Source organism: Numida meleagris, chromosome 1 (genome assembly GCF_002078875.1).
Source record: "Numida meleagris isolate 19003 breed g44 Domestic line chromosome 1, NumMel1.0, whole genome shotgun sequence".
NCBI lineage: Eukaryota > Metazoa > Chordata > Aves > Galliformes > Numididae > Numida > Numida meleagris.
Genome location: NC_034409.1, coordinates 105,609,477 through 105,624,402, shown reverse-complemented (window position 1 = coordinate 105,624,402; position 14,926 = coordinate 105,609,477). Strand labels below are relative to the sequence as shown.

The following is a 14,926-nucleotide window of genomic DNA, read 5'->3' as shown; positions in this document are numbered from 1 at the left end:
TGCCCCCACATAGTCCAGGATGGGGCAGTGCACCTCCATGAGCATGTGGCCCCAGGAGGACTTCAGTTTTCCTTTATTACTTTTGTTTTCGTAGGATTGCATTTGACACTCACCTCCTAGCAAAGATAAACAGACTGTCACCATGGCTTCAGCATCAGCTTTAGCCAGCTTTAGTGGGCAGCGCTGATCCCAGGGGGCTTCCTACCCCTCCACCCTGACTGTCCCCTTCCTGTGGGCGAGCACCACCTTTCACATGGCCACCCCAACAGGGAGCGGGGGTGATTCAGGCCACAGCCAGGCACTAAGCTACTCATCCACCCACCCTTCTACCCTATTTGCTTATTTGTGTGTTTGCTGGGGAAGCAGCCCCCTAGCACAGTTCACTAAGCAGTTGTGTGAGGCCTTGTATGTGCACCCCAGGGATGATTTAACCTACATGCATTTTTTTGGGCATTTTCATGTCTTTTATGCGCTCGTCCTCTCTGTTGGGATAGAGATTGTTGCCAAAGGGAGACCCACTGGACCCCTCTTTATGTGTGGCTGTGATGACAGGTCTTAGTAGATGGGAATCCCACTGATTCCTAAGAATGGAAGTGGGAGAGTAGAGGGCTAGGGGGGAGAGCGTAGGGCTGCAGGTGTGTAACTCTTTGAGTTGACATTCTGGACTGAAGTGTGTGAAGTGAGCTTTATGGAACAACAATGTACCTCAAAGTAAGAAGTCCCAGGGATTTGGAGTATCTCTCCACGGACCATTTTCCCAGTGATAACTCATTTTGGAGGGAAAGCACCAGCCAATTGCACTACAGCTGGAGCAGCTGCAGTGAGTGGGCATGAGCCTGAGAATGCTTTGCAATATACTCTGTATGAGCTGACCCTTATATGATATCATTTTGGCTAACTATGAATTTACATATGCTGGCCTCAATTCCATGAGGGATCTGGCTTTGCATAGCTCTCCCTTTTCTTTGTAAGGATGGAATGGTGACACCGTAGCCCTGCTGGGGCCATTCCCCTCTTTCTCAGATTGTTGGCATTAAAAAAATGGGTGAGGAGGGGAAAGCAAAGAGGTCTGTGTCCTGTAGGATGGTGTCAGCATTTGTCTGCAGAAGAAGAATTTATGGTAGCTCAGCATCTCCTCTGACCTAATCAGTCCCAGGCTGGTCAGAGAACAACACATGGAAATCTCTTTGAAGATGCTTCTATGCACCTCTACTATTCTGAGATCGCTTTTCTGTACGTAACTCTGTAAAGAAGTTATCCACGCTGTGGATATTAAATTAACTTAGGAAGACACTGTGTAGATATTTACAATACACAGTTTTTCTCATTTATTTATCTCTGAAATTCAGAAATGTTAAAAACAAGGATTTATAAGAATGTCACGGAGATTATGTAAATTTTTTTATTCTTCATCTCTGTTTTTCTTACACCTTGCATTTTAAAACAACACAGGTGTTTCATGTCACATGAGGAAAATAGTAGCAAAGTGAAGAGGAAAAATGTGTTTCATACACTTATTTATGAACTTGCATCTGCTTTCATCAGTCAGTGGTTGGCAAAATGCCAATCATCTTGAGTGGGAGTGGGTGCTAAATTTAAACACCTTGATTCTAACTAACCCTGAATGAAGGCAAGGCTTCCAGATCTGGGACCATGGAGAAATACTTTCTTCGACAAACATTTATCAGCAATCAGAGCTGACTCAGCTCAAGACTGGATAAAGTGCGCTTGGGTAGCATGGCTATAGCCTTTACACTTTCTTTTCTTATTATTTGGGTAAATTCCAGGTATAACACAGTATATTTACAAAGGGTAGAAATAACATGCAGCTGTGAAGAAAAACATCTCAGGTTTCATTTCAGACCTGGAGCCAAGGATGAATCACTGCAGAGCTGCACCCTTTGTGCTGGGCACAGGTTCTGAAAATCTGCTTTTCCACTGCCCCTGCTCCCATGGTGGTTCAGAAATACAGGCTCACAGAATGTCCTAAAAAAAGACCTTTGAAGACAATCATTCTTTTGTTCTTCTGGGCAAAAACCACGATTTTCTAATGTCTACTTGTATTTTCAGTTTTGCTTTCTATGCTGTAGAAGTCAGCTCCAGCCACCTGAATTGAGCCCTGGCTAAGTGATACACATAAGCACACGCTCAATTTGAAGTACCCAAGTAGTCGTGTTAGCTCCTACAGAGCTGCGTGCATTCTTAAAGTTAAGCACAGAAGGTTTGCTGAACTGGGGATCTTTTTGTCCACCCAGCACACCAGCAAGACAAAACTCTTGATTGTTTCCTTCTGGGTTTTAATGAAAAATTATAACCCATTTATGATCTTCTACCCCACCCTCTGTCTGTTTATATTCGTATCAGGGAACCAGCTCAGCAGCCCTGTCAGGCTGCCAAAAGCTGTCTGCTGCTACTGGGTCTTTCACATCACTTACTGCTCAGTGTTTACAAGAGTGTTTTTAATGCACAATTGCCCATGGAAGTGGTGTAAGCTAGTACTGATACTGTATTTCACATCAGCAGCAGGATTTTGATATGCCTTTATCCCGTGTTCCTTTTCATGGAAAAAGAGAAAGCAATAAAATAAAGTAACTGTGCCAGGTAGGCCAAAGGATGCTGTTAGCTCTCTGCTTCCAAAAAATATACAGAAAGTCAGTGAATGGGCCATACTGCTCTTTCTTTTCTCTTTGTAACACAAAACCTTAGGAATCAGGATAGATATTGCACAGGTATAAACAAGAGCAGGAATTGGCCATTGGTTCCAAATGTACCTGATTTAGTCCGCAGACTCACACATAGATGCCATTTCTACTTGCTAAAGGTAAACAGAAAAAGCCAACATTTTAGTCACAAGCAATCATCTCAAAAGCTCACTTTCAACATATTTATGTCTGAAAGAGAAGTTACTTTGTTTTGCTTAGCTCTGTTTTGACAGAAATAAGCTGCATCCCAGAATTATATTTATAGGTATGTAGTGGGATAGAGAAATTAAACCTGAGAGAATAACACTGAAGTATTCTCATTCTGTGGTGGAAGCCTAAATCCACAACCACTCAGTGACAGGCAAGACCATGTGCTGACTGTATTTTCCCTTGTGGTTATTATTCAGTTCTGTGGCTGACAGAGTAATTGTAGGATCCTTATAAAAGGCAGATTTCATATGTAGTGTGTTGAGCAGCACCCAAGACATTTTATACCTGAAAGAGGTATGTGCAGCCAGCATTTCCCAGGCACCGTTCAGGGCCCTGTTCCTTCTCCTAGAGAAGATGACACTACCTCTGGAATGATTTCTGTCATATATGTATTTTTTTAACTGAACACCATCGGCACATTTTTGTTGTTTTTTGGTGGTGGTGGTGGTTGGTTGCTTGTTTTTTTCATATATATATACCTTAACAAAACATGGTAAAATGAGTAGTAACACTGCTTGGAAAAAAAATTATATACTTAAAATATATTTGCATTGTTTAAGATGTATACTAAATCTTTTCAGCTTCCAAAATGTTAGTTATTTTTGAAACAGACATGTGGAACAATTATAGCTGCATTCGTTCCTGACTGATGGCAGTTCTGAACAGTCAATGCTTCTGAGTTTCTTGGGCATTGGATAAAATATCTGCCATGTCCTTCTAATGTGTATTGAGCAGACAGTGGGCTGAACTGTACCTTTCTTTTCCTCTTTTGCTCTCAAACATTCTACTAACTCTTCTGGGAAAGGGCCTGTAGTCTGAACATTGATTGGCTTTCAGTGATGCTGCTGCCTGATGCTTTCAGCAAGAGATGGGGTTTCCAAGCCGAGGAGAGCAAGAGGCTCTTAGTGAAACACATTTGGAGCTGGGTAATGAAGGCAGATCCTGAAGCACCCTTTCAAGAGTCTGGGTCCTTGGAGGGTCTCTCAGTTCTTTGGCTGCTTATTAGTTAGTTTGCAAGGAATTGAAATGAAGCATAGCAATCTAACTAACTGCTGGTGTAGTACGACCACAATGCAATTTCAGCAGTTAAATGGCAGAACTAAATGAAAGGTTGTTAGTAATATAGTATCAATAAAGAAACTCAAGCCCAAGTCACACCATTCTTCCATTGCCGAACAACCTCTTTGCATTTAAAGGTATTCCCAACAGCTCTGTGCTTTCTTTTGATTTTTGTAACAATTTTTCTCTCTCTGATGGAACACATTGTAGACATTAAATTAAGGGACAAATATGTCTCTGTCTGCCAGAAGGAAAACTGTGATGCAATTAAAATGCCATTAGGGAACCCTCTGTGGGATATTAAAGCTAGAGACTCCATTCAGAAAGCAAAGCCAAAATTAAAGAGGTGTCTGGTTGCAGATCCTCTGCAGATTTCCCTTTCTTGACTATCGTACCACAGAGACTGTGCTAGTCAGGAGCTGAAAAGTTTTTCCAGTCATGTGTGTGGTATTTTGAATCATGGCTTTGGTAAATGTTTCTTTTCTGTGGGCCATATGCAGAAATATGTCTACACTGCTTTATATAAAGTGCAATCAAGTATGGCTCATGTGAAACAATGACAGCAGTGGAACTGGAAAGCTGTCCAAGGCTAATGACAACTAGTTATATTTTTTTTTTTATCTGATGCATTAAGTGCATCTCTGTGTTTTGCTGAGTTGTCTGTGAGATGCTTGGAGAGAGAAGCACAGCGACTTGCAGTTGCGATGCTCAGCAACCTCATGAACAAGCCTTCATTCTAGCCCTGTCTCTGGAAATAAATCAGAGCATTTATAGGTTTGGAGACAAGGAGACCAATCTCCTTAAAATAAAAATAGACTGTCTGTGGAGGTTGGTCATTTTTTCTGAAGCAGCTGAAGGAATCAGCAGAGTCATTGGGTAATAGGCACTGAGTTTTTCAATGACAACCCACTCCTGATGCTCCAGTCCCTTTATTTATTTTTCCTATCTCACTCATCCTTGCTGAGGATATTCGTAGGGACTGGAATAATAATCAAAGCACACCTCTCTCTTCTTTGTCTAGGAATTCACCTGATGACTGCAGCGTGGCAAAAGGAGGGAAAATGGTTAGCGGTTCAGACAATGTTGGGATGAACTATGGAAGCTACATGGAAGAGAAGCACATTCCACCTCCAAATATGACTACCAATGAACGAAGAGTTATCGTGCCAGCAGGTTAGACTCTCTACACAAAAATCTTCACGCAAACAAATGCATTTCTCCAGATAAATCTACTAATCTCATTTAGGTAGATTTGAGGAAGAGTGGCAGTGTGATACAGGGCATCAGGAAGAGCCATAATTTCCCAGGGTTAAGAGAATGATCTGGGAAATACCACAGTGAAGCTACCTCCTCAACATGCTCTTTGAGGTTCTGTGGCAGAGTTGGCTATTTACAGGCACTCAGATCCTATATGACCATTCTCACTCATTTTTGGACTATTTCACCCTCAACTAAAACAAGCAAAATAAATAGCAACTTCTGTTTCCTAACCCCATAAACTGACTGGGTGCAGAGTGGGTGGAAGGGTGAAAGGATCACTATACCACGTCATTTCCATCCAGATAGAAAACACAGTCTGCTTCTCAACATGCTAAAAACATAAGAGCTTCTGTGAAATCAGACAGTGCATGAAAGCCATTTACCTAGGTTATTCCCTGAGTTTGGGCAGTGTAATACATTGTAATAAGCAAACAGACTACTCCAGTGCACTATGAGAGCATAATTGAGAAATTCTTGTTTCTGGTAGTAAGCTTGGTAATGGGGTTCAGTAGTTAGTTGGACTCCTGCGTGTCTTGTCTTCCATGCAAACCTCTACTGGAAGGTTTGTTGCTTAGGTCTGCAAAATAGCATGCATATTTCTGAAGTTCCAGCATTAGACTGTCAAGGCATATATGAGTGTTCAGTAACCACTAGATATGCACAGCATAGACTCAACACCTGCAGCCTGCAAACAGAAGGGAATGTTTTGCTACTGGTTCCTCTCTAACTGAGATGTGCCTCTCTGAAATATTGCTGCTACTATTATGTTGCTTAATATTCTTGCAGTTTTTCAGTTGCTAAGATATGCAAGAGTCCTAACTGTGGCCAATTTTGCAAGCTGTGATTATTTCAGTTATTTGTCAAGATATATGTGGACAAATATGTTGAAGTATCCTCTGCAATGATGTTGACAGTTCTTTCCTGAAGCTCAGCAGAGTGATGCACTGAATAATGAAGTGTCCTGACTAACTGGATGGAGACCAGACTGAGTCTCATGGCATATGAAAAGCAAACATTTGTCTTCTTGCTGGTTAGCACTTTTTTTTCAGTCTTTTAGTAACCTTCAGCATGGTTACCTCAGCAAGATCATTTTTTTCTTGGTGTATTCCTGGAGCTGTGTTTTGAAGTGAATTTGAATGACATTCAAGGAATGATGGTCACAGCCACGGCCTTGCTACTTTGAGATCTCTACAAGAAATATATGGGTAAAAATCATAGAATCATAGAATTTCAGGGGTTGGAAGGGACCTCAAGAGATCATCGATTCCAATTCCCCTGCTAAAGCAGGTACCGTGCAATAGATCACACATATTTTGTTCGACTATTACATAGACAGTGTACAACTAATGTGGCAATCTTTAGGAATAAAAAAAGCAATGTTCACATTTCCAGCTGCATTAGCTTCCTAGTTACGATAAATAAGAAACATTTAAAAATTACAGACATAATGAAAATCTTTTGGTAAGATTCCTGATGTTTGGTTTGCTTCAGCCCAATTGGAATGTTGCTGGAGTTCTCTGCTATAGGTGTGAGTGATCTCAACTAGACTCCAAGGGATCAGACTTACTTCCCTCTAGTTTGCTACACACTTCATACCAGATGGAGGGGTTCTCCTAAGTGAATTCTGGTGCATTTGGGAGAATGGAGAAAGCCTCTGAACCTCCAGAGCATCAAGTAGTCTGACTTTTAAAGGCTTAAAATTCCAAGAGAAGCATCAGAAAAGCAGAGGCACTGATGGGTGAAGGGCTGGGAGTGAGCAACATCATGACAGTCTCTGAATAGTGTCTAGCCCATGGAAAGTGATGCCCACCTCCTTCAGTCCAGCCAGAACAGCGGTCAAAAGAGATAGAACGCACTGAAATTAAGCCACAAAGAAGCTATTTATGCTATCTTTCAAGACTCGACACTTCACAGACTTTTATGCAATGGACTGCAACCATTTGACCTCTTTGTTCTCCATTTTGAGTCTTCAGGATATCACAGAATCATAGAATCATGTAGACTGAAAGGCAAAAACTCTTGAGGAGTCTGTGTCCCCTTGGCTCTTACCTTTCCTCTGCAAAAAGTAGAAATTCTTCATGCCAGGAGCTGTCTTACATTATGAAGATGTGTATTGTAGGTCTTTAGGGACATTTAGGTTGGTGTGGGCTTACTTTAAGTCACAGGAGTAGCAAAAAGTAGAGTGGAAGAGACAGAAAAGGAGGACTTCAAAGATAAAAACACAGCTTCAAGTTAAAATCAGGGGTTTGTACATGACTCTCAAAAAGGCATCTGCACTAGTTCTTGTTTTCTTCTCCAGATGGTCTTGCCATTACAACAAGTAGTAAGGAAAAAACTATGTAAATGTATAACATACAGCAAAACAACACAGCGATCTAGGAAAGGAAGTACGGAATACTTTAATATGACCCACTGTAGTTTATGACAGAAATAGCCAAATCTGAGTGCTTGCTTAGCCTGTGCCCAAGAAACAGTAACATTGATTTGAGTGGAAATTTCTTTTGAATAAAGATACAGATTCAACTGAGAGCTTTGAAAATTGTTTAGACACAGACTGTAGTGTTGTTAAAGGACTGTCTTAAGTGCTTTTCTAAGTAGTATTCTTTTCATGTGGACAGGAGACTGTGTTAATCTGTGGATACTAATGCAGAAAAATGGCAAGATAAAATGCTGAATGGAAGAAGCCCAGCAGCAGGGGGTTTCTTAATAATCAGGGCTTACAGCTCTTAACTAGAATTTTTTAACGGACATTTATTCTCCTTTCCACCCAACAGGATAAATTAATTCTTCATGTATCTCCACTAGTCAGTAAACAGGGGATTAAGGTATCTCCAGTTTTGACTACATTCTTTCTGCTTTGATCCAGTGAATCAGCACTCTCCCCTCCCCAGCTAACTGTATTCTTTGTGATAACACTAGATCCCACGTTATGGAGTACAGACCATGTACGGCAGTGGCTGGAGTGGGCAGTGAAGGAGTATGGTCTCCCAGACGTGGACATCTTGTTGTTCCAGAACATCGATGGGAAAGAGTTGTGTAAAATGACCAAAGACGACTTCCAGAGACTCACGCCGAGCTATAACGCAGATATCCTCCTGTCACACCTACACTACCTCAGAGAGAGTAAGATGGTTTTCTGTCATTATGGTACTGCCTTCCATCAATCTGTGGTTGATACCACTCTTAGATCTTAACCCAGTGGGTTTTCAGATGTCTCTGTTGATAACGTTGATCTTTAAAATATAGCAGGAAGCTCAATCCAAAGCCTCTTGAGTTTAAAGGAAAGATTCCCATTGATTTCAGTTGGCTTTCATTCATGTTTGTTGGAGATAAGGAGTTAGGCAATATTTCTAAATTTCCATCTGAGACAAAATTCAAATTGAACCTCAGCATATTTATCAGTACACTGTAGGAAGAAAATCAAATGGGATTCAGTGCTAATGTTTTTTCTGGTCACATATTCATTTCTTTCCATTTTAACAATGAGAATGCTAAACAATAATGCAAGCATTGATTTATAAAGCAAATTCCAGGCATGATTCTAAGGACTGACAGCAGTTTGCTCTACTATGAATAGGATAAGTAAGATTTCACTGAATTGAATAAATGTTCTGTAAATTTGTGGGGAATAAAAAACGAAGAAAGAAAAAAAAACTAAAAAAAAAAAGAAAAAAGAAAAAAGTAAACAGTCCCTGAAGCCCAAAAGCACAGTGTTTGTAGTGTAAGGCTAACATTTCAAAGGGAAAGACGGGACTAGTGAATTCCTGACTCGTGTACTTTCAACTAAGCTTGAGGAAATTTTGCATGTTTGCCTCAGTTTAAAAAGTTGAACTTGGTTTAAAAAAAAACAAACAAGCATTGCAACACCAGTGCGGTGCAGTCTTCTCCACACGCACATTGACAGTAATCAGCCAGAAACATTCTGCATTCATGTCAAATAAATGAATGCCCTAGTTTAAGCTATCAGTCTAAGCTATAGCACACACACCTCCCTGCAAACTGCAGACTGAAACTGACTGTTGGTAGATTCACTTTCAAACAATCCTCTATGGGAAAATATGTTTTTAAAATATAATTCTCAATTTTTTTTTTCATTTTGGTGTTGCTTTTTGTTTTGTTTTGTAGCTCCTCTTCCACATTTGACTTCAGATGATGTTGATAAGGCCTTACAAAACTCTCCACGGTTAATGCATGCTAGAAACACAGGTAATGCTGGCACTGCTCCCATTGCAATAGGTCATATTCTAAAAGCACAGGATTCCTGTTTATGGGTTGCTTGCTCAAAGTGGAAATAGTAAACCAGGAGGGAGAAGTGTGTGTGCATGAGTTTTATGCACAGACACACAGAAAAATGGTGGGATCATGTAGGGCCAGATGGTGCAAAATGGTTTCCCCACTGATAATTTCTCATGTTCTACAAGCTAACGGGGCCCCTGACGCATGATAAACTACAAGCTTGGGGCCTTTGCCTCTGAAAACTTTTTTTCTCATTCTGTTTCATTTTACTGTCAGATCTACTCTATGGATCCCAAAAAGATTGGTGGGGCTGAAAAGTGCTTCAGTGTTTGTCTATGTGCTGTGGCTGCTTCCCCCTCATATGCGGTATATATTGTATACTTCAGTAAAATTGTTGTTATTTAGACAGCCCAACTCATTTTAGCCTTCATATGAGGTTTGTGTTGGGATCTCTGCTAAGTTTGATCTGAATGTAAAATGATTTTTGTTAATATTCATCCTTCTGTTAAGTCAGCCCAGACAAATATGGAGTATAGGTGGAAGAACAATACAACACAGGCCTCAAAAGTATGTCTATCAAGATGTGGCTTAAAATATTTGCAAAAATATTTCATAATAAATTTTATCTTGCTGTAGCAGTTCTGTAACAGAGGATGGCATGGAACTGCACATACAGTACAGTATACATATTGATTAGAGTTGTTTGGAATATTGCATGATCATGCCTGAGGGTATTAGTTACCTACAGTGACCAGAAATAACAATCATTTATGATAAATGAAAAAGATAATACAAAGGATAATGCAAAGAAAAAGAAATAAGAAAACTTTAAATTTATATTTATTTTTTCACTGTAATAAAAAAGCAGCGAGTTTCCTAGAAAAATGAACTAGATCAGAAGATCTCCCACTGAGATTAGATGTTTGCCATTTGGCGTAAAGTCCTACTGTGGGCTATAGGCCTCCAGAAAACCCCACCAAAAGCAACAGAAAATTTTCCATTGACTTTGATGCGGTTTGGAATAAGCCTTAAGCCCTTTTTAAAAATAGATAGTCTCCATAGTCTTTTCCATCTTTGGTTTCCCAGATTCTCATTTGCCAAGCAGTTTCCACATAGAGTTATCCAAATGTTATTCAGCAGTTCCATGTGTTATCTTTTTCTACATGTGTGCACTGACAATGCTATTCTAAAATTCACTTCACCAAAATGAGATCGCCTGCATTTCTGCCATTGAGAGTATGGATAATAATACCATGCTGATCATGACCATAAGAAAAATATATTGTTCTATTGGCATAAGAGCTTTGGAGTGGGATTTTCAAAAGACCCCAAAGGGGTTAGGAACAAGCTCCTCTTGAAGTCATTGGTAACTTCACAAATAATTCCTTATGATCCTTTTCACATTTCTAGAAATGGCCATTAGAAGTATGTTGATTTAGTTCAAGCAGTTTCAGTTCCTGGGATATTAGGTACCATTTTATATAGTCATCTTCAATATTTTTAATGGGGTTTCTGAGAGTCTAGCCCAAAGAACACCAAGGTCTGTGAGAAGATTGCTACTGACATGAATAGGCTTTGGCCCAGGGCTGCAGTCTCCATTGGAAGTATGAACTGGTTTGGAAAGTCATATACGAACAAAGAGAAGGCAAAGAAGTTTTATTTCAGAAGATATGGAACAACCTGCACCCATGGTCAAGATGTGTAGGGAGGACAGAAGGGATTTACTGAACTTGATTCTCTTCCCCCATTAACACTGATTTTGCGCAGACATTTATCCGGTAATTTGAGAGGATTTACGCAGGTGCAAAAGCTATCAGAAGTCATATAACATTCCTAAGGTATAAAATATTTATTCATAGTCTTCATTCAGACACACTAGAAGAGGGAAAATATTAGTGGAATTAAGGACTGTGAAAATGAATCTTCAGATGTTATGTCTTCTTTCTCTTTAGGAGGTGCCACTTTTATTTTTCCAAATACATCAGTTTACCCAGAAGCAACACAAAGAATAACGACGAGGCCAGGTATGAACAATGGCAATCTTTTGTACTACTCATTTAATCTCTTGAAGCATCTCTTTCTTTCACTCCTTCTACTTTCTCTTATAAATGAGAGCTAAATTATGCATACATAACACATACACAATTATATTTATATGGCTGCATGTATAACATTGTGTAAAGGTGATTAAATAGAAAAGTTTACTAAGTCTGTGTCTTCCACTTACCTCTGTCTTTGAAGCAATGCTTTCTAGTGTTCAGAGCACATGAGAATAGTAAGACTGGAGTTGTGTTCTGCTGCATGATCCCAATGCTGTGCAATACCAATGCAGTCTCTTTTCAGTGTGCTTCATCTCCTTGCCTGTAAAAGGAAGCAAGAATATCCTCCTTTATCACTTGAAATCTATTGGGAAAAAGTACTCTAAAAATTCGGAATACATATGTTTCCTGCTATCTACTTTTTATTTATGTTTGATAGATCTGATCGTGAATTTGAGAGTTTAAATAAATAAAAACAAACCACAAAAAAGTTCTCATTGCTGAGAAGTGTGAGGTCCATCGAAGTATTTGGGTGTGCTGGTTTGTGAAAGGCAAAAGGGAATAATTAAAAAGATGAGGACATTTCTGTGAAGTTAAAAACTTTCTTTGCATCACCCTTCACAACTAATGACGTTGGAAAACTGCCTGATCTGGACATTCGTTTTTCCAGTAATAAGTACAAAGTGCTGTAAAACACTGAGAGGAGTTGGAACAAAATACTGAATTTAAAGGAAACCCATTACTGAGCCAGAGGCGTACATCCAAGTGTTCTGAAGTGTCCTACACTAGAATTGACTGAGCTTTTTTGAAAAGATACTTTGTCCCATTAAAAACATTTCTTTTTCAATAGGAAATATTTTAGTTACATCTTATCAACACTGTAGGGAATCATTAAGGGAAAATACATAAGTAACTTCTTTTTTACATTTATATACATGTATATATGCATGTCTATAGATTTTTTAATTGATAAATTAAAAAGACAGGGAACTACCTACTATACTGTTACATGAATAAATCCACCCTGCTTAATTTACAGGAAAATTAACTCTTCTACTAGATTTATTCATATATAAAAATGCCCTAGTGAATAAAAAGGAAACCACTGATCCAATTCATATATTTGGAATTTGACTTTCATAAGGAATTTACCAAGGTGTCCCACAACTATTTACAATGAGTTAAGTTACCATATTCTAAGAAATAAAATATTTTCACAGATCAAGAACTGGCCAATTCACTTGATAGCAAGACTTAAAAAAAGCTTAAATTATGGGTGCTTCAGCATTCTCTGCTATGATAGCAATTAATAATGGGAAAAAAAGACTCAGTACAATGTGATATACAACTTGGAGACAGCATAAGATTTTGACATTACTCAAACCTAAAGATTCCTCTATGGGATCCCTGTAAAGAAGCCCAGAAGTCTTATTTGAGATAAATGAACTTGTAATATGCTAACAGCTCAAAACACAAGCTGATACATGCAGCATAAGGCACAAATTATTTGTGTACCTTACTCATCTCAAATCAACCCTCTTCAATCACAAAAGAAGAGCTAACCATAGGCAACTTTATTTATGGCACAATGAAAGCCAGTGCTCTAGTTGCTGGCTGAAGTGAAAAGAGTAAAAGCATGAAAGAGCATAGTGGAGGGTCATATGGGAAATCAGATTGTGCCCTTCATAATAAATCAGCGCTATGGCCTTGCATGGAAAGCTGTATTCATCATCCCTTATCAAAAAAGCTATTTGCAGCATTAGATGGTGCTGAGAGCAAGACATGGGAATATGGAAAATCTTTTGAGCCTGCTGAAAGATATAAAAGTTTGTTCAATTCAGGGTCTGGGGATGAGGAAACATGATATATTTATCAAAATAAAGAGTGTCACAGATTACCTACATTGTCTGCTTCTCAGTATTAGAAAAAAAGCATATTCAGAAAAAATTATTTTCATGAAACATGAGACTGTGTCCCTCAGGGTCACAGGTTATTATGGCACCTAGGAACTTTGAATTGCTCAGAGGAATATGGAATATTGATGAGAAGACAGAGCGCAGATATAGAAACTAGAATACAGCTATGCAAGTAGTACTAGATGTCCAAAGCTCTCAGTAGTTACCAATGAAAATGCACATGTAACATAAGACCAGGTGTACCTCGGTCATTAGCAAATAACCAAACCAACTGCAAGTCTGAGAGTCTGTAGTGAAAGAATACTGCTTTGTAGGTATGATTCCAGTGGTGGTGGACAAAAATTGTTTTTTCTATACATGAAAAATTCTATTTTCAGTATTTGTTTCACCCTGACTTGTGATGGAAAATAAAAGTTTTCTGTGAAGTAAAAGGTGTTTTTAAATAATCCCAAATCAGATATGCTGAACTCCTTCATTTCAGCATCTTTAGCCAAGTCAAAAATCCTGACATCTACACAAACAAAATGCTTTACAATAACATTAAAAGCATCTTCCTGTATTGACACAATTTCTTGTGGAATTTATTAGTTTGGGTATAAGGTGTCTTTATTTTTCTGTGTGAGCTGGTGTATCTTAACTGAACATTTTCTGCAATAAATTATCATATAATTTTGAAAGTATTATATTATCTTTTACAGTAGAGCACTAGTAAATGTCTTTAAGGTCAGAATTTTCATTCATTCCTTCAGAAAGATTTTTGCAGGAATTCATTTTTCTGTCAAGAAACTATTTTGCTAAATTTTCCCTTGGTCTTTCCCGTTAAACATGGCATTTCAACTAGATGGCAAAGAAGCTTTTCCATAAAAAGGATCCATAAAAGGATGGGTGGGGGAGATATAAACAAGATTAAATGGCAATTAGCCAAATTGTGAGATGCAATTTTAGAGAAAGTAATCAAGTACTACCATTGTTAAGGCACTACAATAGCAAATAGGAAATGAGCAAGGCTCGTAATAATTTGCAATGACAAAGGCATACTTCTTCAGTCACCTTTACAACAGAACATGACGTTTCAGCAAGCTAGAAGTAATACAGTGAAGCTATCGGGAGCTTAGGAAGACCTAATATGGGTTTGTCTACATGTCTCATCAAACAGAATTATTCCCATCAAAGATCTGTCCAAGATAAGAACATGTTGTACTAACATCCCATGAATATGAACAGATCTGCTTATCTAGGATAGCAACATGTTTATCAAGGCACAATAAGTAATGAAGAATGAAGTTGGAATGTTGTGCTATTTCAAGCAAGGCTGATAACTGGATTTTTCTTTTAATGGAGAGGATGTAGACAGAAAAACATCTTATGATGTGTTGAGTTAAAAGGCAAAATTTTCTCACAGTACTAAATTTGTACTAAATTTATTTCAGGGCTGTAATTGCCACTGAGTACAAGTAGGCAGCATCACACAGCCTTCTCAATGTAGAGATCTCCAATTATTTGG

General features: G+C 38.8%; 1 protein-coding gene across 5 annotated transcripts in view; it reads left to right on the top strand.

The window, feature by feature from the left end:
• The window catches only part of ERG (ERG, ETS transcription factor), a 109,075-nt gene that overhangs the window by 83,453 nt on the left and 10,696 nt on the right, over positions 1 to 14,926 (top strand). For 4 of the 5 annotated variants that reach the window (XM_021405609.1, XM_021405614.1, XM_021405633.1 and 1 more), the window contains exons 3-6: positions 4,993 to 5,144; positions 8,151 to 8,354; positions 9,357 to 9,437; positions 11,420 to 11,491. In XM_021405609.1, the coding sequence (XP_021261284.1) occupies positions 4,993 to 5,144; positions 8,151 to 8,354; positions 9,357 to 9,437; positions 11,420 to 11,491 (509 nt within the window). The remainder of the gene's footprint in view (positions 1 to 4,992; positions 5,145 to 8,150; positions 8,355 to 9,356; positions 9,438 to 11,419; positions 11,492 to 14,926) is intronic. The other variant, XM_021405619.1, reaches the window with a different exon arrangement.